This window comes from Pseudochaenichthys georgianus, chromosome 20 (genome assembly GCF_902827115.2).
Source record: "Pseudochaenichthys georgianus chromosome 20, fPseGeo1.2, whole genome shotgun sequence".
Lineage (NCBI taxonomy): Eukaryota > Metazoa > Chordata > Actinopteri > Perciformes > Channichthyidae > Pseudochaenichthys > Pseudochaenichthys georgianus.
In genome coordinates, this window is record NC_047522.1 from 13,092,455 (window position 1) to 13,117,812 (window position 25,358).

The window sequence follows — 25,358 nt, forward strand, 5'->3', positions numbered from 1 at the left end:
AATATAAAAGTTTTGTTAAGGAAAAATTAAACACACTTTTAATTAATCCCCAAACTTTTGGCATAACCAGCAGCACCATTAATTTGTTTACTTATTTAGTAAAATGTTCCAATTACGCGTTCATATATTTTAAAATCTATAAAATGTATTGCTACTAAATGATGTGCCATTATGCGTGTATAGTTACATTGCTGAAACGCTTTTGACCTCTGTACCATCTAACAAAGACACCACAAATAAGGCGAAAGGACATGTTTAAAGGGGATTATTTAGTTTGCTTCCTTCTTTCCTGTAGGTGTCAGGACATTGACAGTTAACACAGTGACACAATGCATCCATTCATGAAAAAAATATCCATCACAATTACCATGAACACTCTGACAACAGGAAATTAAAACCTCACGTTTACTGTGATGAAAAATGATGCCCGAAGAGTCATCATATTTCCCACTGTAATATTCTTGTTTTATGTGCATATGTAATAGGTATTACAGGATATCAGGTGGGAGTCAGGGGTGTCTTTGAGCATGGAGTCACATTGATCCCCAGTTAAACCTTCAAATCCAACAGTTTCAATACAGATATGTGTATTAACGGTGCACCCACATGCCGTCATACACACCACCAGACTCCATTATATCAGATATCCACCATCACATCACATGTTCAAACAGACAAACACACAGAGCAGCTGTACTGTGGCTAAGTTTAGCATCCATCAGGTCATGATGGAGAGAGAAACTGGTGTAACCTTTCCTTAAAACAAATAAACACTCATCTATATCTATCAATACTACCTGGTACAAATGTTTGTCAGCATCATTAAAATCAAAACTGCTCCACCTGTTAAAAATATGCTCAAAGATTGTTGGTCAACCCTGTCAGAGACTCTATGACTCAGCCTATCATAACAACCTAGTGAGGCTGTCCAACAACATCATCTCTGACCCAAATCAAATGCACGCTGAAGGCTCTTTGAGCAGCTTTTCTCTCACTGATTGTGCCGTTATGTTCAATGTTTGTTGTTTGTGTTTCATGTATTTGTGTCTGGATATTTGTCTGTTGATGTTGGACATTGAGCTGCTGTGACGCAAGTCAAATTTCAGACTTGATCTGACAAATAAAGTAATATCGTGATACTTGCTTGATATTGAAACTTTGTTATCACTGCCACTACATATGCATAAAAATAATAGCATGACATCAATCTGCATCATTTTATAGCAGTACAGGTCATAGGAAGTTTAAATTCCTACCATAAAGTCATGGCTTACTCTAACACCAAATGTTGAATGCTTCTTTTGACACTTGTAAAATGTTTTGACAGCTTGGCAAAACTTCCTGTGTCTAGTGTCTGTGTTTCTATTCCTGTAGCCTAGCGATCAGGGCACAGATAGGTGCCGTGGCAACCATGCCCTGGAATCTTGGTTTGCAGACTATAGCAGCTGTATTCACCGATGAGTTCATCCACTGGGATAGTCACTAAAAGCCTGCCAGGCTCCCTGTGTGTATGTGCGTGTGTGTTCATCAATGCATCTGCTTGCTCAGTCGGTGTGTATGTTGGATGCATGCATTTGGGTGATACTCCCTCCCGGATGCAGAGGAAAGGGCAGCGGACAAATACAAAGCCACCAGAGCTGGGACATCAAAGAGGAGACAGAAGGACATGGGACGGAACAAGTTGCAAGGGCCAAAAGAGGATTGTGTTTACGATTGTAGAGGAGAGTTTTTAAACGTCCTATCATTGTTATATGGATATACCCGCCACAGCAGACAGAGCAGGACAAAACCACAGATGAAGAGACCTCGTCTAAGGACACGCACTTTACCCTTGTTTCCTCTCAGCTCTCTTGTTTTTTCTCATCATTTCCTGTTCCTTGCTTTCAACAACCTCTTAGGCGGTTCTGCTAGAAATGTCAGATTTTCTTTCTGTCAAACCTTTTTAGTGCAGCTTTTGGGCTACATATTTTTTGATAACACTCATCAATGTCCTTACTACCCTCTCACTCCTGCTACCTTCTGACAAAGCTTTTACCAGCCCTACTTTTGACCCTTTTTGAATATTTCCCTCTCATTCTCTTATCATTTAAATTCTTATCTGTTGGATGGATAGCTACTCCCTCCTCTACAGTTCCTCCCACAGAACCGGACTTCTTTCTGGTTTCCAACGCCTGCGGGCTCAGACAAACATGTGTGATGTTGTCCTTGAGGCTGGGGGTGTATGTTTCCCTTGTCATCGTGCCCTTTTAGCCAGCTCCAGTGAGTATTTTTGGGCTCTGTTCGGAGAGACTACCTTGGAGAGATTAGCGGGATCCGTTAGCCTCCCGGCAATAACACCTGAGGGTTTAGACATCATTTTAGACTTCCTGTATTCTGGCTGGCTCAAAATATCAACACCGTCACTTCCTGATGTCTTGGAAGCAGCCAGGTACTTGCAGGTGGAGACAGCCGTGTCTATATGCGAGCATTTTATGACTGATGGTTTGAGCCCTTTGAATTGCTGCTGCTACGCTAACCTGGCCGAGCATCACTCCCTCCCAGATGCATTTGAAGCTGCCAATCAAACCATCGCTATAGAGATGAGGACATTGCTCCAGGAAAGCAGGGATGACCTTCTCAGGCTGAATATCCAATCACTGATGGCTGTGCTTGAAGCAGACGAGATACCTGGTGTCAAAGAACAGGAGCTCATAAAGCTTGCTTTGGATTGGCTGGATATGAATGGGCCCCTCCCTTTGCTGAAATCAAATCTTCTGCTGAGTCATCTGCGCTTTGGATTGGTAGCCCCCTCTGACCTCACCAGTCTTAGCCACACCCACAAAGCCATGGCCACACCTCTTGTCAGAAGTCAACTTACTCGAGCATTGGAGTACCACAGGATGGGTTCAGCTCAGCCAATCAGACAAAGCAAACAGTCGACACTCAGAGCTTCGCCCAATTGTGTGCTGCTTGTGGGTGGAGGATCCAGCCCTGATTGGCCGGAACAGCAGATGCTGAAGTTTGATCCTAGAAGAAGGACGTTTTCATCTCTGAGTTCCAGTCTCCCACTCCGACTGAGAAATCACTGCGTGTGCTCAGTGGGAGGTTTCCTTTTCGTGATTGGAGGAGAGGAAGTGAAAGAGGGAGATGAGAATGGGAAAAAGTCTGTCATCGTGTCAACATCCAACCAGGTGTGGCGCTATGATACCCGCTTTGACTGCTGGGAGACAGTAGAGTCCATGAGGGAGAGGAGGGAGAAGTTCACCTGCTGCGTTGCGGAGGATGCTATTTATGTCATCGGGGGACGACATACACAACCAGAAGACAACACACACACCTCTGTAGCTTCTGTTGAGTTTTACGACATGGCGACAGGAACATGGAGAAGAGGAGCAACTTTGCCTTGTCCCCTTTACGGGCACGCTTCTGCTGTGCTTAATAACGGCATCTACGTGTCAGGTGGTCTGCCAGGCAACCAGGACGGTAGTAACCATGGTGATTACCAGGATGAACAAAGAGAGAGCAGCAGAGAAGTACTGTTCTGGGACCTGAAGGGAAGAGTCTGGGAGAAGCGAGCGTCAATGTCCATCGCCAGGTTCAGTCACCGTCTAGCAACCGCCCAAGGCCAAATCTACGCCTTGTTGGGAATGTACGAGCCTTTCTGCGATATTGAAAAATATGATTCACAGGTGGACAACTGGACCCGCCTCCGACCACTTCTCATTGGCTCCTTCAACTACGGGATGGTGTCAATGATGTCTGGGAATCTGCTGGTGTTTGGTGGAAGGAGATGGAGTGATGGACGAGAGGTGACTGTCAAAAGTGTGTTGGAGTACGATACGAAGAAAGATCATTGGAGAGAGATCAGCCAACTCCCAAAACCTCTCACTGGGACTGAGTGCACACTGCTGTCGCTACCAGACTAAAGAGTGCATAATATATTTTAACATGAAAGTGAGACCATTTTCACTAATAGCAGAACGGTCTCAAAATTATGAAAACCGAGCACACATGATAACTTTTAAGGAAACTAAAACTATTTAGTTTCAGACATGAAATCAATGTCCTGCCTAAATAGACGAGAACAGATGTCAATTATTCCAGGATATTTAGGAACATTTAAAACAAGTACATTTCAAAATACATTTATATTTTTGCTTAACTTACTCTTTTACTTATTATTTCTTTTTATGAATTTGATGGGAAGCCAGATACTGTTGTAGACTGTTAATCATGAAGCTAACGTTAGCTTAACATCATTAGCTGAGCATTATTTTAACTCTTTGGTTTTTGTATGGATTATACAAATCACACCTACAATTTGAGTATTAGAGGAGCTTGTAGGCAGATTGTGTTCATGTTTCACTTTGACAAAACAAGCCAGGCTAGCTTTTCTTCCTTCGTACCACATTAATGCTAACCTACCTTAGTCTATGAATATTGATTGAAGTGTCATATTGGTCTGTCAAATTTGAAACTAGATGGGGTGACATTGGTTTACTATAAAACAAGGCTGTGTTTATTTGTGAGTTCTAAAGGAACATTTGGACAGAGCTAGGTTATCCGTTTCCTTCTGCATCAAGTGTTGATCTATGCTAAGCTGAGCTACTCTATCTAATATTTCTTATTTTAGTAGTTTGACATTTAGGGATGTATTCCTGTTCTCTGTCTTTCCAAGGAAAAAGAGACAAGATTGTTGAAAATATGTCATTCATATTTTAAATTAAATTAAAAAAAAGGGAACGATTTTGGTTTCATGTATTTTGATGGTGTTCAATTGCTCTACTCTACTAAACCACAGTCCAGGCGACCAACTAAATGGTGTATTCAATAGTAACTTTGTAATAATTGAGTGGATTTTCAGCCAGTAACTGCTGATATATTATTTTAGTATAGCCAATGTTAGGACAGCCAATGAATGTCTATCTTTCCTATTTACATTTGTATTCAGTCATTCATAATTATTCAAACAAAAACAGTAGGCATCTTAAATACTTACTAAAAATGATAAAGAAATAAGATAATGATGATTATATTGGTAATATAATGTAACTATATATTATATAAAATAACCAACCTAATCTGTGTAATAAAATGTCCTAGATCACCAAAAATGACAAGCAACAGGGAAAGGTGGTAAAGGTTATGGTGTTTTGTTTATACCCAATGTGACAGTGTTCTAAGAGGAGAAAAAAACAAAAGCTAAGGAGAGAGATAAAGGGGATTATGAGAACAAGCAGAGGAGGGGTAAAAAGATTTAGTAGGAGGGAATTGAATTCTCGAACAAATGAGAATTCAGGAAAAGGTTGAGTCAGGCTGCGGAGGAGGCTATCATCACATAAGAGGGAATAGAAAAGTCAAAACAGTAGATAAAGTATGAAGGTGGGGGAGGACATCTTGACAGCAAAGCTATGCTGAATTTGTAATATAAGATAAGGGTTAGATGCATGTGACATTCCTGTTTATTTACTAGTATTGAAACATTTAGGATTTATTAATGATGGATAGAGAAATAAAAGCAAACCAAGGATATCAAGATACATTTTTCACTCTTGTTTTCCATTTCCACTGACAAACAAATGGAAAAAGCTCAAGCAAAAAAATCATATGCAAGTTTGTGGGTAATAGCTTGGTACCTGCAGGGAGTTCTTTATTCATGAACATTGTACTTTCTTCTATTTAATCTAAATACCAAATACATAATAAATATCGTCATCATTTTTATATGTTTGAAGGTAATGCTGGATTCAAATTTTTTTGGGTGTTATACATCCTGTAGAGAATATTGACGTCGGAAATATTGTATCATAGCTTGAATGTGCAAAGTTATTAAATTAAACATACAGACAACTGGTTATACATTTTCTCTATTTGATTGTATTTTTTTTTTACAGCATTCAACAATTAAATATTCACATTGGTAATTATCATACTTATGTAAAAGAACATCTAAAAATGACAAAAAGCTTTGTTAAAAATACAAATTCACCATAAGAAACAATAAAACTGAATTCCAAAAGTGATAAGCTCCCTGTCTGTTTACTGTATCTCTATTTCAATAACCTGAGTTATCTGAAGACAGTAGCATCCTTTTATTTACAGATCTACATTTGTTATGTAACTCATTCTAAAACAGAAGGCAATTACTGTTGGAACAACAGCATCCACCCTTAGTTATCTTTCTTAAAGATATTTGAGCATTTTTGAGGATTTTCTGTTGTCGATGTCAGCTACTGAGCCTATGTTCTGGGTCTGAATCTAAATTAATTTGAATGGTGTTGGAGGGAAACTAAAATGCATATACTTTGAGGAATATTACAGTCTCCTTTCGATCTACACAGATATATTTCTGTCACTACAGTTAATGTAAGTAACTTTTTGGTATTGCATGCACCAAGTGTAACTATATCTGTAAAGATGTGAATAGACAGGTAGTACTTGCACTGCTCGTGGCAAAAAACAAGCTAATTTCTATTTTGGCAGCGGGACAGTGTCATGGGATCGCGCCCACGCCATAATGAAAATTAACTACTAGGTGAGTCAATCACTCCCTATCTGAAATCACTTTAAAACTGTGTCAGAAGTTGTTGTTATAGTGACAAAATGTTCAACTCAATGAGGCAGGTTTTAGAAAAGTTGTATTGCAGTGGCCCAAGTTTCGTTCAGCTGTGGTACTATTGACGGATTGGCAGGGATTAGGATTGGTCAATTGGGAGAAGCAGCAGAGTAGAGTTTCTAAACCAAAGGATCTGGTTTGTCATTGACTCGCTCTCTTCCTCCCTTGTTGACAGAGAAGATACAACAGCTGTTATCGGTGCTCATCATCCTGTCAACCTCCTCTCTTTCACTGAAGCAAAAACAAACCACAAATACACCCTTATCCAAACGACCACATTTTATTGATCCACCCCTTTCCGACAGAACAGTTAGAATGATAAATGAATACTGTTATGTTACTGTAATTTATAAATTGAACATCGATTAAATAATCTTTACTCAACTTTCCAAAAAACTGATATAATTAGAGAACACTATCCAAGACACTTAGTTTGCACTCTATAAAGAGAGACCTACTGTATCTAGAGATTTCAAACACAAAAACAGAAAAGGAATATCGTGTTTATCTACATTCTACAACAAAGACATGCTACTACAACCAACTACTGGCAGCAGCACGGATACTGTAGAGCATTCAAACTGTCAACATGTGTGTTTATTATTGTGTGTGCTTGTCTCTATTTGTGTGTATGATTGCTTTCATAGTTTTGTGCATTGTCTCTGAGTATTGAGACACTTGGCAGCAGCGTACAAATAACAAACTGATATATTTTTTAATAGCTCCATATTTCATTTCCTATGGAAACATGTCCTTATATTCTCTTAATGGCATGCAAAATGCAGGAGCCCAATGGTATCTAAGGAACAATTCACCCAAGAGACACCGTTATATTATATATCAAATATGAATAATCGTGGATGTTCAGAAACTTTTAGGACTTATTTTGTGATTTTCTTTGCCTATTAAGAGTGGTTAAGTGTTTCATAGGATGACTTTCTATGACAACCGGAATAAACCATCCACTTTATGTTGACTCGTAAAATTGTAGTTTTCATTGTAACCACATTTCAAGTGTTAAAGTAAGGTTGCCTATTAGAGCAAAAAATTATATTAAAAAAAATTTCCCCTTTGAAAGTATTTCCTGCATGTAAAATGCATGCCATCTTGTCTGCACTCAAGTGGGGCCTTCTAAAATGAAATACAAATTCAAAAAAATATCATGGTGTTCAAACTTTGTATTTTACCTCAACAGACTCCAGTATACATTGTGTTAATGAATAGGTTATGTGGGTTGGCAATATGAGTAAATATGAGAAATGTAATGTATGAATTAGACAAATCAAATATGTTCCTTTTTTGCCCGTATAAATATAAAATTGCATCTTTTATTTTATAAAAGAAAGGAGTCTAATAGACTGAAATTAGATAAGAATCAATGTTGTTGCAGTCTCCAAAAATATGTAAAAAAGACATTGAAAAAAATTAAAGGAGGTTGATGTTAAATTAAATGAATGGTATCAAGATTTTACCATTAACAAAACTTTGTTGAAGTAAAATAATACTGACAGTGAACATTAAGTGACAGTATGATACGGAAACTGGCCTCATATCCTTTTTGTGCAAGAAAACAAGTAATTACTGGCTGTTTGAAAGCGGTGTTTAAAGAGTTTTTAGGGTAGACTTTTCCTTTAAATGGGTTCTATACCAGGAGGCTCTTGAATGTGCATGCTTCATGTCCAGCCCAGCAAAGTACAGTACGTAATTATACCAAACCAGCACAACTAAAGTCTCTATAACAAGATAGAAACTGAAACTAATTAATTGAAAAAACCCTGTGCTAATCCTCTATGTTGTAATATTCACTGTACAGAAAAGACAATCATAGACATCAAGTATAAGGCTTGACAGAATACAATGCATGTCACTCTGTGGCTATTAGACTGTTAATGAGGCTATGTGCAGTTGGTATATACATGGCACAACAAACATTTTGAAATACTGGTAATGGTGGCTCATGAATATACTTTTCTGGTCTCTGTCCATCAGGAGAAACAAACTGAGGAAAGTTGTCTAAAGTAAGTATTTAAAGAGCACAAAAGCCAACATGTAATAATCGGTTTATGGTTCACCCCTGAGCCAGCCGGAGTGGCTTAACCAATCAGCTCGTAGATGTATGTGACATGAGGGCCACACAGGCTTCTCCTCAGAAAGTTGTCATGTTGAACTTTGACACTTTGACAGCTGAAAGCGTATAAGGATTTCAAGACCTTACTCTCCTCTTTTAACAAAGTCCATCACTGATCGCAACCCTGTCACATCAAAACATCTGCTTCTTGCGGAGCAACTCAAACGTGTGTGTTAACTCATCAGACGTGGGTCTCAATGTACGAGTGTGTGTGAGAGAGTGAGGGGGTGAGGGGCGGGCCGGGGTCTGATTCAGTGGTTGAGTCTGGCTCCTGAGAGAACAGCTCCTGATAGGCTCTTTTCCACTCCTGGAACTCTGCCGACGACAGCTGGGGATTGGTCAACAGCCTGTCAATCAGCGCTAGCTCCCCCTCCCTGTCCTATGGGGGGGATGCAGAAACACAGGAAGGGGGTGGGGTCATTTTCTCGTGCTTTATAATTCTAAGCACTAAACTTTTAAACGCAGACACACGTAAAGCAAGACACACACTTAATGGGATACATTAAGTTTTGGGAAGAACTCACACATTTTTTCACTAAGGACGACCATTTTGATTTGAGATAATTTATTCTGGAGAGTTTGACAACTACAACTACTCAAATGCTTTTTCGTGAAATATGGAAGGGTTATTTATGATCACTCACTTGTTTTTTTAGATGAGCCAGTACTGGTTTGGGTTCAAATAAAATAGTTGCCAGTTATTTCCTGTCAATCAACTAACTGAAAAACCAACTAATTATTCCAACTGCACCTATAAACAGTGTTAAGTAGCTTAATTTATATAATGTATAAGAATTGACATCATATTGTATAAGCATTTTATGTATTTTGTATGGAAAAAATATAATTTGATAGGTATCTCAAGCTGTAAATGTAGTAAAGTAAAACTATAACACTTTCTTTTGAAATCGACATTCGAAGTAAAAGCAAAAGTATGATGTATAAGTGTATATCATATATATAGATATAATATATAGGTAATATAATCTAACCATATAAGAATATGGTGCAATGCTCACAAAATCGTATTTCTCCCTTGGACTGATAAAGTATTTTTGATTAATTGATGACCTCAAATCTGTCCTTAAGTACAGTATGTGAGTAAATGTGCAGCGAACCATTCCACTACTAGATTGTAGTTTGTTGTTTCAGTTCAATTTCAGCATATTACAGACAGAGAGAAAATGTTCCTTTGCTGTTTCCACAGCAACCACTGCGGATAAGTCACTGCTGCCTGAACACACACACACACACACACACACACACACACACACACACACACACACACACACACACACACACACACACACACACACACACACACACACACACACACACACACACACACACACACACACACACACACACACACACACACACACACACACACACACACACACACACACACACACACACACACACACACACACACACACACACACACACACACACACACAACCTCATACCTTGCAAACAGCAGTTTATGGTTTACCAGGGTCACATGAAGGACTATGCTGTCTCCTTTATGCTCTCATTATTTGACAGACGTTTTATCCAAAACTCTCCCCAAAAAACGTAGTGTATGCCAGAGAGATGCCAGACAGGGGACAAACATGTAAGCTCCTCCTCCCAACCTGTATCATCAGACACGGGCTAACAAAGTCACAGACCCTTGAAAAAAGCTGTTGTAGCTACACGAACAAGCAACAAAGGCCCTTGCCAACATTCCCGCCCACGTAAACGGAGAAACAACAAAGATACAAACTCTATAGAGACAAAATGGAAAACAGCCACAGAAAAAAGCCATTCACAGGCACTCAGCCCCGAAACATTACCACTGTTCCTATAGCAAAATGCCACATGGCGGTATAACAAGCAAACCAAACCGAGGACACAGACTGGGACAGTTGACACCACGCAAAGTAAAAAGACACAACTGACCAAAGATAATTATTTCAGAAACGACTACATAAAAAAAAAAGCATTCAAGAAGCGAATCAATTGTCGCCGGGATTGATGTTGACAGTAAATGGTCATTTTAAGCCTTATTTGCCAAAGTTTCTCTAATAAATGTTGCAGGAAGTAATGCAACAAGTGGGAGCAGCCATTGTGAGATGTTAGATCAGGAGCTGCAGTTGCATCAGAACATCCTGGCTGTATTCATTTTTCTTTGACTTTGTTAAAAAATGCGTTGTGTCGCCAAATCTAATTGATCATAACCTAAATTAAAATCTTACCAGATTTGATTTGCATAAAAAATATCAACGACGTCAAAGGGCATTTGAAAATGCCAATTAATTCTTACTTTGGTGTAGCAGCTTAAGTGATACAAATCCATGTATATCAGAATCAGAATCGTAAGTAAGTAGGTTTACACATATGAGGAATTTGCTTTGGTCTATACAGTATATATGCTTATGTGTGTTTATGCACATTTATGTTTGTATATGTCCTGCACACGGGTGAACCAACCTTCAGGGTGGATGTCAGGATGCGGAGGCGGTGAAGGCGCTCGTTGAGCTGAGGGTCTGCGGCCCGTCGGAGGAAGGACTGCCTGCACTCTGACTGACCTCTGGAGTCTGACCCCCGACCCAGTGGACAGACCCCGCCCTGCTCACACGCTCGGAACAGGTCGCCCAGGGATGCACCCTCGCTGCCGCCTTCAGACAGTCGAAAGAAAGACCAAATCACACACCTAATAATGATTTAAACCCTTCTGCGCTATTTAATTTACTGTTGTCAAACACTTTGAAGCTAAGAGCTAAAGAGCGTCAGAATCGTATGAAATTGTGTTGTATCTCACAGCAACCACTGGAGGACAGAAGCACACACCTCAATGACCCTTCTACTGAATAATGACATGTTATTAATGATGAAAAAGTTCTTCCTCTACTAAACTGAGGAAATGAAAAATCACATGGATATTATATTGAATTGTTTACTATTTTAGTTTGGCACTTTTCTCTCTTTACGCCGCTGGGCTCATCTTGGCACCGTTCTCTCATTAGCCTCATTAGATGAGTGTATTACTGGAATGTATGTAACTCGATACTGATGATTTAAATGGAAATGTGCCTGCCTGAGAGCGTTTTTATTTATGGCACCTTTACTGACGTCAACATCTTCAACAAAAAAAAAGTACTTTTTTCAATCTCTAGTGGCTGTCAGTCAATGTGAGACACATTCTGCCTTTTTTGCTCTTTCCTGACATCCATCCGCCCACACAACGCAAAGCTACTTCTTCTTCTATCCATCCACAGGTAACACAGTACACGTCGTATGTTCCTGATTACTCACTGTTGTGTGTTTGCTGTTCTTCTTTCGCAGGGGGCGTGAGGAGTGTGTGTAGGTTGCTATCTCGTGGCAATGTGAAACTGCGGGGTTTCCCTCCCTTGGTTGCCATAGGAATTAGCCTTGTCATCGCCATGGGCAACGGGACATTCCTCTGAGCAGGAAGAGTGTAAACAGCTCCGGCCATCATACTCCCGATTACTGGACTAGGCTCAGCAAACACGGCGTCCTCTGTAACGTAGAGATAAGAACAAAGTTCAATTGTTTTTGTTCTTTTAAAGCAACATAAACAATTAGCTTTTGATTGTATTGCTTATTGAGAATATAGAGCTCTATACACACATCAAATCTGTACAAATACAACTCACACCAGATATATATATATACACATTTCATTTAGCTGACGCTTTTTTTTTATCCAAATATATCTTAAATATTATTAAGAAAAATATTAAGTAGAAACAACTAAGGATGTTTATTATCCAACATAAACCTTCTTCATCAACTCTTCAATTCATACATTTTGTGCAGAATTATGAGACAAACACAACATTTTTAAACATATATCGTGTGTTATATTCTCATTGGAGCAATGCTCTCTTTGGAGGAAGACCACCAATGATGCAAATGGCAGCAGTGATAGAAAACCTGCCCTATCTATTTATCAGTGTCAAATATCCGGCTATATCGGGCTCTGTGACACAGGAGAGGCACAAGCCCTCCGGCTTGTTACTAGTAGATTCAGGTCACGCTAAAATAATATCGACTCAAGCAATTTATCTAAAAATGGATTCATCTTCTGGTTTGTATGCTACCTAGAGGTCCAGTTTGAAGGTAGTGCAGTCCCGCCTCAGTTAACGGTGTCTCAATCAGGTCCTGCCAGGAACGTCTCTGAGACGAGGAAGAGCGGCCTGGAGACCCCGTCTCACTGCTGCCCCCTGCGGGACTGGATCGGTACTACGACAAACAGTAACGGAGACAATCAGTAATGTTAGTCATACATTTTATTAACTTCTTATTCTTATGTAGAGTTTCTGACTGACCAGATTATAGACTAAAAGAGAAAAACCATCCATGTGTATCATGGTAAATCTTTGACTAGCATTATCCAAGAGTCATTGTAAATGTATTGTTTAATGTATTTAGAGTTGTGCAGACATTGATGACTTGGGACCCAAGGAAGTAACTGGGGATCGCAATAAACACTCTAGTTTGAAAGCGCTCGTATCTTATTCACAAAAGCTTTTTAGTCGTACAATTATTTTTGACAAAACAAATTATTCTGATGTAGATGCTTTACTTCACTCACTCCATGAAAAACACATTACAATTAAGAGACTGGTAGTCACATTCTGTCAGGAACAAAAGTAGTAGTTCAAATCCAATCTCTACTGGTAGTCCCTACTGGTAGGATGAATCAGCTTTTTGTGTGGCAATAACTTAATTTAATTACATTGTGTTCAACTCTCAAATCTCATATTGAGTTCATTTTCTAAATTAGGTTATAAGACAGCTACAGTTTGGCCTGATGGTGGTGCTAAAGGAAGAGGGCGCACAATATGAATTGTTGTGATATATCACTTTTGATAGACCAAGACGCACCTCCACAGTATCACATCTGTACTGCATGTCGCTGCTGCTGCTGCCCCCTGGTTTCCTCCCACTGTGTGTAGTGCCTCCCCCTAGAGAGCCAGGGTGGTACTGTGGCTCTGCAGCCAACCCGGGGGGGTCGCCACAGAGAAAGTCCTCCTGAGAAGAGCGAGAACGACACGTCTCTGTAGAAGACAGTCGAGTTCGGCCTTCCATATAGGCACTCATCTGATAGAGAAAGAGGAAGGAATAAAATGGTGTCTCAATCGATTGTAATGACACTCCTGACGAAGGGTTACAATTATCATTGAATAAGTAGCCTATTTGAAAGAGAAAGAAATAAACACAACAGAAAGGCAAAAGAAGTAATGTGTTTTTGTTGAAAAGGCAACCACCAAAGGGTTTTTATGGCTCTTAATTATTAGGATTTCAAATATTATTATCTTGTGTGTGCCTATTTGACTGAAAACAGCATTGTAAAAGCTGTAGTTTTAAAAACACAAATCATATAATGTGGAGCAAAGCAATATGAGGGAAATGTATAGCATCAATTACACCAAATTGTGCCACACCACTCCCTTGAGTCTAATTTGCAATAACTTAAACTGGGGAAGCGCACTGAGCTCAATTGTTGCCTTCAAGCACAGCAGATGAGCGTGTAATACGGCTGTGTGTGTGTGACTCACTGATGGAGGCCGTGGGTAGGTATCATATGGAGGTGGGGGACTGTCCTGTTTGGGGCTGGAGGTGGTTTCCTCCTCATGTTCACTCTCACTCCAGTAATCTTCAGGAAACCCACACATGGACAGTCAGAACCACCATCTATGCATCCATTGTAATGTCTAATCTCATATAATAACTCACCCTGCTCCTGACGTATCCTCTCTCGCTCTGCGTGGCCCACGGCAGCCATATTGAGACGACTCAGCCATCTAACAGAGCGGAAGAACAGCCTGCTGCAGTGAATCACACATACTGTATTTTCACATAACATCCATTATGAAGAAATAGTTAAATGCTCTGGGACATTTGCTAATTTGCTTCTGACAATAATTAAATGACACGATTGATAACATGAATGACGGTAAGCTTAGTTTAGCTTAGCATACAGACTGGAAACAGCTAGCCTGGCTTCGTCCTAATAAAGCTAACATATCCACCTACCATCAACTCTCTTTTTATAGTTTGATTGTTTAATCTTGAATAAATATTGTGTTTGTTTAATCTTAAAAAAACAAGAATTTATGATTTATTTTAGGAAGGCTAGCTCTTACCTGCTAAAGGTTGTAATGAGAACCTTAGCTAAACTATTACTTCTTCTTATCTCACCTCAAGCTAGAAAGTGGATAAGCACATTTCTCAAAAGGTTCATGAATAAGTCATTACAAAGGGCTTAAACACTTATTTCTCCCAAGAAATTGCAAGAACGTGTTACAGCTTTCCACTGCAATTTAACCTATTGAGGAATACTGTAAAATATTGGGTTCAATTATCTATTGTAGATTCTGAAACTGCAGCACAGTTCTCTGCACAGGTGGAAACTTGAGCCTCTATGCAAACATATCTTGAAAATGATGTTTTTCATACACATCACTGATATCAGGCCTTCTCTTCATCAAGAAAAAAACATTGTTGTTTAGTGCTTTGTGGATAGTTAACAGGAAACTGCTCAAATGCCACCCAGCAGGGAATTTGCACTTTTGCATAACCTTCATCCATGTGTGGTCCATGCTGCTTTACCTGTTCATGTCATCCACTCCATCTGCTGCAAAGTAGAAACTCTTGACCTTGGGGTGACATGCTTTGAAAGCACTAGAGAGATATGAGAGAATTAAATGGGTTATTTGTGCAGGGAAACATGTATACAGGAGAGCATAGAACTGCACATGGAGTAAACACATGAATTCAATAGGCAATAGTTTTCGTAGCACACTTACTACTTCTTGCGACATTCACTGGCACGGTCAATCTTAAACTCTGGAAGACTGACAAAACCTTCTGCCTTCTCATCCTAAAAGATAAATACAAGATAATAGGAGAAATATATATATAATAAGCCAATGGAAAGAAATTAAGGAAAATGTTCCTTACAATCTGGTTTTTTCAGCATAAATATGACTTTTGTGGCTCTATGGTTGTGGTAACATTTCACACTTCCCCTGTAGAGATTCAAGGAAACGCAAACTGACACAAAACAAGTCACATGAGCCTCCTACATCTTTTGAAACAAACATGTCCTAACTTTAATCATTTGAGGTCAATGCCTCATCTCAACCAATTGCACTAACCTTAACCAGCTGAAAGGGTTTCTTGCCAAGAACAGTAGTGTGGTTCAAATCAAGGGATAGCATGTAGACACACTTGTAGATGTAGATGTACATGTAGACACAACGTTTCTCATTACATGTCACTTGTTAGACGCTTTTATCCAAAGCGACTTACATACTCAATACTGTGGGCAATCCCCACAGGAGCAATTTGGGGTGAAGTGTGTTGCCCAGGGACACAACGACATGCTGACTGCAGTGGGGTTTGAACCTGTGACCCCCTGATCCGAATACGAACGCACAAACCACTGCACCACACGCCTCCCCTAACTTTAATCATTTGAGGTCAATGCCTCATCTCAATCAATTGCATTAACCTTAACCAGCTGAAAGGGTTTCTTGCCAAGAACAGTAGTGTGGTTCAAATTAAGGGATAGCATGTAGACACACTTCGACGTTTCTCATCAGATCTTATTTTCTGAACAATGACCCATCCCAATCCTAAACCCTCAAACTAATTTGTTATGGAATGCTAATAGATTTTACCTCAACCAGCTACGCAGGGAACATCTTGCTGGTTTTCCCCAAGGATTGATTGTGTATTGCTGTAAATACCATAGATAGCAAGAGCTCTGTTGTTTAAGCTAAATGCTCAAATGTGACCATCTCAGTTATGTAAGCATGTTAACAATTGCTAATTAGTATTAAACAGATAGTCTGGCTGAGGCGGATGTTGGTTTTGCAGGTATTTGGTATTAAATTAAAGGTATGTGTTAAGCTTAAACTTTGACCTAAACTAACTAAAAACCAAAAATAGTCCAAAGCTCCATATAAGTTACCCAAAGCAGAAATCAAAGAAAAATGTCATCATTGGCTCTTTGTTTCATATTCACTCTTAAAAACTATGAAGTGCGTGACACTTGTTGAAGACTGCTACTTAAAATATATTTCAGTTTCAAAACAAAAACTAACTAAGAGGCTGGAAAAGATAATAAAAAATAAAAAACATGACTCACCTCCTCATTGATGTACCAGTACAGGCAGTTGTCCTTCAGAACAAACCAGTATTTCTTCCATTTGTGAGAAAAGTAACCCTTCGCATCTCTCTTTCTCCACAGCCAGCCCTCGCAGTCTCCTCTGCCCAGCGCCTTGCAGGAAACACGCCTCCGACTCAGAGAGGCCAAACTTCTTCCTGTAACAACACAGAGGATGCATGACGGACAGGAATATAAATCAGAAAAATGAAATAAGCGAGAATTCAAAGCAAGATACATGGCTTGTAAGTGCTCAATCTCTTAAAGTAGTGTGAATCAGTTATAAAATGCCACATCCTAATAGTGCAATAATTCTAGCTAACAGTTTAGTCTCTGGGTTTGACTGAACACTGCTGCACTGCATTAAGGTAAGAGGTATTTAATACAAATTATCTTTACTTCTGGCACAAAAGCACTGTAACATTTTTCACAACACACTTGTCTCCCGGTTACGGCTGCAGAGAAACTTATATTGTGCAAAAGTTTAACAACATTAAATGCGAAAGCAATTCAATATCCCACTTTTATCTAGACTAAAGCAATGGAAAGATCCCTGTTGAATGTATCTCTTAAAAAAACAACCCTCTACTACAAACCAAAGCGCGAACAGTGTGAAAAGCTTGAAGTCATAAGAGACTCTGTACGTTATACTCTCTGATAAAGAGTTAACTACATCCTGAACATGTGCAAAGGTGTCTTCGATTTTTCCAACTATTTTCTTTGCAGCAGCTCCACAATTAAAGATATCATCACACATGTAATGTCGGTTTCAAGAGAGACTCTCATTCAAGCCACTGTCTCAGACAAGGACCAAAAAGAATAACAAGTATATCATTACATATTTGACAAGGGGGCTACTCCAAGCACTTAAAACAATTACTAAATAATAATCATCACATTCATTTTCAAACTTTGGTTTAATTGCTGTAAACAAACAAAGCTGTTGCGCGGAAATGTGCAGATGGCGCTAAAGCTTCCAAAGCTTCTCGCGATGGCAGATGGTAAAACAAGTGAAGGAAAATCACTTCCAACATGTTGATTCATGATAGTGTGATTGAAAAAAATAAAAGGCCAATAAACTGATACCAGGAAGTTGGAGAGAATACACAAACTGTAGGGAGTAAAACCATCAAAACAAAAGCAGAAGGATTAAGGGGATTTAAAATGTTCTTAAACACAAACAATTAAACATACCAATGACCTGAACAATGATCTTGTCTGATTGAAGATATCACACTTAAAATAACGTAGTCAACAGGACTAGTTGTACAGTATGTAGAAGATGTAAAGATGCCTTGCCTTGCAGTTTGGTCTGGACTCGTGAAAATCAGAGTAATGAGCATGATGTGTTAAATGCAAATTGGTTCTCAGCACAAAAATGTGATCAAAAAGATTTGTTCTCACTATGAATTGATGTTGTGGAGACTTAAAGCTGAGATCGGCAGTTTTATGCAGCCTCATTAGGCAAACTTTTCATAATAACTGTTCCAATGTACTGAGAGAAAACTTGTCTGCACTTCCTCTGACGTCTTCACTCAAGGCAGACAATGGCCACTCAAAGGTTATTTCAGGGCATTCATATTTAAAAATATCTATATCTGATCATTCATACACACAAGATAGTTTTGAGTATCGCTTTTGAACAGTGACGGTTAAAGGCTCTAACTTTTTACATTATTTTGAAGGTTATGTATTGGCGAAACAAACAACAAATACAGCATATACAATAAAACATTCAAAATGCATTTGTTTTTCTGTAGATATCAGAAAAGTAAATATAAAGATATGAAGATAAAATGTTGTTATACTAATTGAAATAAAACAAAACAATTCTAATTGTCTGTTCATAACAATGTCAGGATCACATCACAATGGGGATTATGAATAGTAGGGGAGAGTGGGGTCAAATGAGCCAGTGGGTAAGTTGACACACTCCCTTTATCTAGGGAACTGTGCACATTTGTGGTCATGTGACCATACATTCAGGAAGCACCCATCATTTAAATTTGGCTGTGATGGAGAGAATCACTGGTTAAAGTGGTAAATGTGTTTTTTTCACAATATATCATGTTTTGCTTAAGTACATTTAGTGCATTTTCAACATGGCAGGTATAATTATTGTTATGTCAAACCACATTTATCCAGGTCTAAAAATATGTAATAAACATGTTGGTTATTTATCATGGTGTAAAACCATGTGAATCATTTAGCTAACGATAAGCATGAATGACTAAGCTAGACAGCTTTTTTTCCCCAAAAAGTGGCTTTGGGGAAAAGTGAGCCACATGCTGTGGGGTAAACTGAACCAGTGTTTGAGCTTAACCCCCCATGAGGTGCTAAAGTTAAGTAAGTCTCTGTAGTATAAAATTCTATTTTAACATAGTTTTACTTTGTAAATTCTTCATGCCAAGAATGTCCAAGAGAAAGACTGAGGAGATGGAGAGAGCAGCCACTGAGGGCAAGGGTGGAAAATCCATCAGAGCAAAATCCATGTAGATCAGTGTTTCCCCTACCATTGTACTGAAATTCAAGGTGAAAAACCAAATTGCAACTAATCTATATCTACTGTCACTTTTCACATTGCACATGTGCTCTTTTATTAAATAAACTAAACGCTTTCATTTTAAGTTGTGAGTTTAGTGTTTTTGACCCTAAAACACACTGATGCATTAATCAATAACAATAATCCACAGCTCATCTCTCTGCTCCAGAGGATTTAAAAAATATATATCCCAGAACTGCCCTAGATGGTTCAATAAATCAACTTAAGTGAAGCCACAAGACCAGTTTTTTTAAGAAATCATATTTTCATGGCCCTTTGTGATAGATGCATTATTACCATAGATTATTACAGTATACTTTTGATTGACAGAAGAGATCCTGAAGTAAAGGTTGTTGCTGTCATTTGACTTCCATCTAATGTTTCCTTCCCTAGAGTACAACATAAGTACAAATTGGCTCATCTTACATCACTCTCCCCTACTAGTACATATTACTTTATGAAGCATGTGCATATGCCCATGCTAGTCTTGTGGTAGGGGGTTAGGGCAGAGAGAGGGGCTGTTTTTTTGGATTCAGTTATTTTTTTGCCCTTTCCAAAAAACTCCCTAACCTTGCTTTAATGCTTTAATAATTATTATGATAAACATTTGACAACCACAGAGGTATAAATGATTGCAATGTCAATACATGGTTAATTATTAACTGTATTTTCAACTCTGTGGACCATGGTATGGACTCTCAATAAAAGGTCCAAGTAGCATACAGTATCTCCATGTGTAATGATAGGCCCTGTGTTCGATTGAGCATTTCTAAATAGTTATGTTCAATTAATTGCTACCCAGAGAGTCTTCAAGCACCAGGTCGGCTGCACATGCAAATATATCACAATTGTTACAAATGGAGTGAATGCATTCATCTATGTTTCTACGCAAGAGTAAATGAGTGTAGGACTGTGATATGGCTCGCCAAAAAAGGAAACTGAACAGGTGTCTTCTCCGCTTACCTTTAGTCTTCTTCCTGTTCTTTGACTGCAGAGAGGAGGACTGTTGGTATGTCTAAGAGCAAAAGAACAGAACAAGAGGGAGGGTGAGATGGGGAGAGAGCTGTCAAGATGAATCAGTGCCCTTTGTTTACTGCAAAGAATCATGGGATATAAAAGATGACAGATAATAGCGAGCAAGGACGAGAAGAGAAAGAAGACACTTAAATACAAAGGAAAACCCTTTCCCTCGTTATCTTTCTGTCTCACACTGACAGGTACTCTTCTTGGGGTGGCAAAGTTGACCTTATGGAGGACTTAAGAACTCTCACACCTCTAAACATAGAACAAAGGGACAGGAAGGGGGGGTTAGCACAGTATGATATTCAGGTGATGGAGAAAAAGAGAGAAACTGTGCACTGGGCCTCTGGGTTAAAACAGAACATTTCAGCAAGCAAAACATGAAGGACAAACAGGGGTTTTCAGGTCTGTATAGGCACCGAGCATGGGCTACATTCCTGTTTTTGAGCATCTGTTCACATTAAGGTAATTTGGCGCCTTAAAGGCAATCCAATTAAAAGTTCCAAATTAGCCATTCAATCCTGATTGTATCCCTCCAATGGATGTACAGAGAAATATGATTGGACTATTTTGTTCCAAAGAAAACTCCAAACGATTCTGAGATAAGTTCTCAAAGTCTATGGAGTGTCTTTTCTCTATGATTTCTCAGATTACATTGTCGGTAAATGGAAATGCTTGGAAAGTGTATATCACATTAAATATGTAAAAATTGCAAAACCTCTCGTCTATAATATGAAACTCACATGGTCAGCATATTTGAGATGTGACCTCCCTCGAAAGGTCAGATGGGGCAACAGATCAGCTCTGATGTAACAATATTACACATGTCACAACCTGGAGCTCTGCCATTCACAGCCCCACGCTCAGCAAGACAGATGACATGGGCCCGCCCACACCCACTGACACGCCATCTGCCATCGCAGCAACCATGCACACTGTAAATACACACACACATGGAAACACATTTAATTTGCTGTCAAGACATATAACGTCACCAACGGCCAAATGGACTGCCTCGAACTGAGCTTGGACTGACAGGCAGGGCAGAAAGATGCCAGGAACGTGACAGGGGGTAGGTAATAACACGATGGCATTCACACATCACACTTTTTCACGAGGGTTAAAATGGCTGGCTGAATCAAAACAAAACAGATAGTGTAACCTCATTTGAGCTTTAACTTCAGGGAGGCAGCTGAGTTTCATTCCCTTATTTGAGCCACATTATGCAACTACATAATTACATTTTAAAGCTACTACATGCAACATAACGGAGAATCAACTTTATTTTTCAATATTCGAATGCAGGTAGGACTCTTGCTTTATCAATTTGTGGCTACATATTTGATGCTAAGTGCTCATGCCGAGAAAACTGCTCTTTGCTATTAGCGGTGAGCGACAAATAATATGTTGTGTTATAGTGACATCAGTCCTGTTTGTCCAAGAGCAGCAAAAATAATAAGTGTAAACTTGTTCTATTTCTGGGGGAAAATCTTAAAAATACAAAGTACTTCTTAAGCTCTTCTGTCTCCAGCATACTAAAAAAACGTAATATTCCCTCAACAGTGGAGCATCACCTGTTGTGTACTAGATCGTTAAATATGTTAAAATTGTTTAAGTTCTTATAAACAAACAGTTTAAAGTCCTTGGCCTATATGTTGTAAATCAAAAATAATGGTTATAAAAAGGAGAAAAACAAGTGACTTACATGATAAATTGAGGCCGGCTCTCTCGGTGGAGAATCTCTTTGATTTGTTTGCAGGACATAGTGGGAGGGGCTTTGGCTGTGGTGGCTCCGTCTTTTTGCACGCTTGGCCGTGTCATTGGTCCGTTTGCCTGGGCGAGCCGTGTGGGAGGAGTAGTCCTCAGAGCTGGTCCTCTCGTCCACGCCGGAGATTCCCACGTAACGCATCAGGGATGCTTCTGTGAAATCATCCAAACAAATCAGCACACAATAACCTAAAGTCAAAATGTGTCGAATTCACATATGGATAGGTTGACTTTACCGTTAACCAAAACAACAAATTCGAAACACTAGGTATTGATCTTATATTAGATATTCTGTCTTATGTTCTTCATTACTTCTACCTATCATGAGTCTCGGCTGGGTTAATATACTGTAGACATTATTATCTACAAATATATCACAGAGCCAATATGTGTCACTCAAACACTTAAAACATAGATTTTCACCTTTAACCACTACATTATTCCTGAGCTAAACAGTTATTTAAAAAATGTCAGAACAAATGTCTTCAGATCAAATATACACTGGAAAATGCACATCTCTAAGATAAGATGTTTGTGACTGTTCATTGTTAATAACAGAACAATAAAAAGGTCATTGTTTGTTGCCTTCAAAAACAATGCATATGAAAGTTACAAAAAGTCACACTAACTTGCCTCAAGGATATTGACATGTTGACATGCATCCCATCAATTCCCACTGCCCTTCATTAAGTACGTGTTGGACCACAAGTGAGAACTATAGTACACAGTTTTAGTCAACGTTTAGTTTGTGTCACACATCAAGCTGTATAATGTATATAATAATGTATAATGCATGAAAACATACCTTTTATTTGAGAACGACACACTCTAACTATCTTTGTTTGGGAAAAATAGTTTCTCTAAAAGATAAATAACTGTTGATGTTTAAAAATCACTAAGTTACTGTGGTCTTAAATGAATGAGAATCAACTCAGTGAACAACAGATACCAAGGATGCTGGCTGATGAATAAGATGAAGTAAGCTAAGTAGCCAATATAAGACTTAGCAGTACAGATGCATGTGGGCTCAATATTTGGCAAGCAACCGGTCACAGTTGCCCTGTTTATCTCATGTCTTATAAAAGCTTATTAATGATTTATAAAGTGTTCACAACCTAATTAATAAATGAATTACAAACTATTCGTAAACCCTTTATAAGGGTAGTCTACAAATATATCACAGAGCCAATATGTGTCACTCAAACACTTAAAACATAGATTTTCACCTTTAACCACTACATTATTCCTGAGCTAAACAGTTATTTAAAAAATGTCAGAACAAATGTCTTCAGATCAAATATACACTGGAAAATGCACATCTCTAAGATAAGATGTTTGTGACTGTTCATTGTTAATAACAGAACAATAAAAAGGTCATTGTTTGTTGCCTTCAAAAACAATGCATATGAAAGTTACAAAAAGTCACACTAACTTGCCTCAAGGATATTGACATGTTGACATGCATCCCATCAATTCCCACTGCCCTTCATTAAGTACGTGTTGGACCACAAGTGAGAACTATAGTACACAGTTTTAGTCAACGTTTAGTTTGTGTCACACATCAAGCTGTATAATGTATATAATAATGTATAATGCATGAAAACATACCTTTTATTTGAGAACGACACACTCTAACTATCTTTGTTTGGGCAAAATAGTTTCTCTAAAAGATAAATAACTGTTGATGTTTAAAAATCACTAAGTTACTGTGGTCTTAAATGCTAAAAGTGTGTATCTGGGTTTTTGAAACTTTGGTAAAGTATTTCTTATATTCTTTAGCTGCATTAAAATGGACTTGTTTCTAGCCAATATCTGTATACTGTAGTTATCTACACTGGTTCTTTGAGGGTAAATTAACTTTAAATGCATCACTTCCGGACATATCATGCAAAATGCACTTTTTTATGTAGAAAATAAAACCCTCTCTCTTTTCCTCCGTACCCAAACGCTAAAAATAGGGGTACAACGGAGCTGATCCAGATTTTACGCCGATATGACATCAAATTCGGCAGCGGACCAACAGCACCATCAGAAACATTGATATCAGAAAGAATGCCCAACTATTTTGGACGTAATATGATCAGTGTTTACATTAGCATCGCTAACAATCAGAGCTAACCTGTACTGCAGAGAGCATATGTGTGAAGAAGCAGGAAATAAAAAGGAACTCACCTTGCGGTATAACCGGCAAGAGAGAAAGCCTTTGAGCTCCATACTGTTTCAGAAATAATCCTTGATCTAATAATCCTTGCGTTTCATCACCATAGCATTTTAGACAGTATCTGCCAGGTCCTGCATGAGCCGGCATAAGCTCCGCCCCCTCTTATTTAAAATAAAATCTGTTTTTTAAAAAAAAGAAGCTTTTTTTAATTTTGTATTTAGACTTTATTTATAAAGGTGAACATCTCATTGAGACACAGGGTCTCATTCTAAATATATACCAGAATCAGCACTTTTGGAACAGGAAGAGAAATAGAGGAATATGGCTAGAATGGGTGATCTGTTTGGTTTTTTGACCAAAACACTTCATAGAGATGTTTTTTATATTTTTTAATACATCTCAGACCGGTACCACTTTACAATAAGACTACCCTTATAAGGGATTCATAAAGGGTTTATAATTAGGCTATGAATTAGGTTGTAAACACTTTATTAATCATTAAGAACCATTTATAAACCAGTTGTAACATAGTTTTCATACATCAACACAGGCTCACTATTTGGCAAGATGACTAAGCCTTATATTGGCTACTAAGCGAGAATCAACTCAGTGAACAACAGATACCAAGGATGCTGGCTGATGAATAAGATGAAGTAAGCTAAGTAGCCAATATAAGACTTAGCAGTACAGATGCATGTGGGCTCAATATTTGGCAAGCAACCGGTCACAGTTGCCCTGTTTATCTCATGTCTTATAAAAGCTTATTAATGATTTATAAAGTGTTCACAACCTAATTAATAAATGAATTACAAACTATTCGTAAACCCTTTATAAGGGTAGTCTTATTGTAAAGTGGTAGCCTGAGACCTATGCTATTGCCTAAATATAGCATGATAGGTGACCTTTAAGAGGAATTCAATCCCAAAATGTTGCTTACCAGAAAATAGTTGGTTGCTTAAAACG

The 25,358-nt window shown here is 38.6% G+C and overlaps 2 protein-coding genes across 2 annotated transcripts in view; one reads left to right on the top strand and one right to left on the bottom strand.

The window, feature by feature from the left end:
- The first annotated feature begins 1,459 nt into the window (after positions 1-1,459).
- Positions 1,460-5,829, top strand: LOC117465667 (kelch-like protein 34). Its single transcript, XM_034108625.2, has one exon. The coding sequence runs from the start codon at positions 2,106-2,108 to the stop codon at positions 3,903-3,905; it is 1,800 nt and encodes a 599-aa protein (XP_033964516.1). The 5' UTR covers positions 1,460-2,105; the 3' UTR covers positions 3,906-5,829.
- The window catches only part of cnksr2a (connector enhancer of kinase suppressor of Ras 2a), a 70,717-nt gene continuing 50,441 nt past the window's right edge, over positions 5,083-25,358 (bottom strand). The window contains exons 13-24 of the mRNA XM_034108623.2: positions 22,173-22,387; positions 20,411-20,462; positions 16,888-17,063; positions 15,542-15,615; positions 15,345-15,416; positions 14,469-14,536; positions 14,291-14,388; positions 13,617-13,832; positions 12,830-12,971; positions 12,021-12,245; positions 11,196-11,383; positions 5,083-9,102 (exon numbers count right to left, since the gene is read on the bottom strand). Coding sequence (XP_033964514.1) covers positions 8,905-9,102; positions 11,196-11,383; positions 12,021-12,245; positions 12,830-12,971; positions 13,617-13,832; positions 14,291-14,388; positions 14,469-14,536; positions 15,345-15,416; positions 15,542-15,615; positions 16,888-17,063; positions 20,411-20,462; positions 22,173-22,387 — 1,724 coding nt within the window. The 3' untranslated portion in view covers positions 5,083-8,904. The remainder of the gene's footprint in view (positions 9,103-11,195; positions 11,384-12,020; positions 12,246-12,829; positions 12,972-13,616; positions 13,833-14,290; positions 14,389-14,468; positions 14,537-15,344; positions 15,417-15,541; positions 15,616-16,887; positions 17,064-20,410; positions 20,463-22,172; positions 22,388-25,358) is intronic.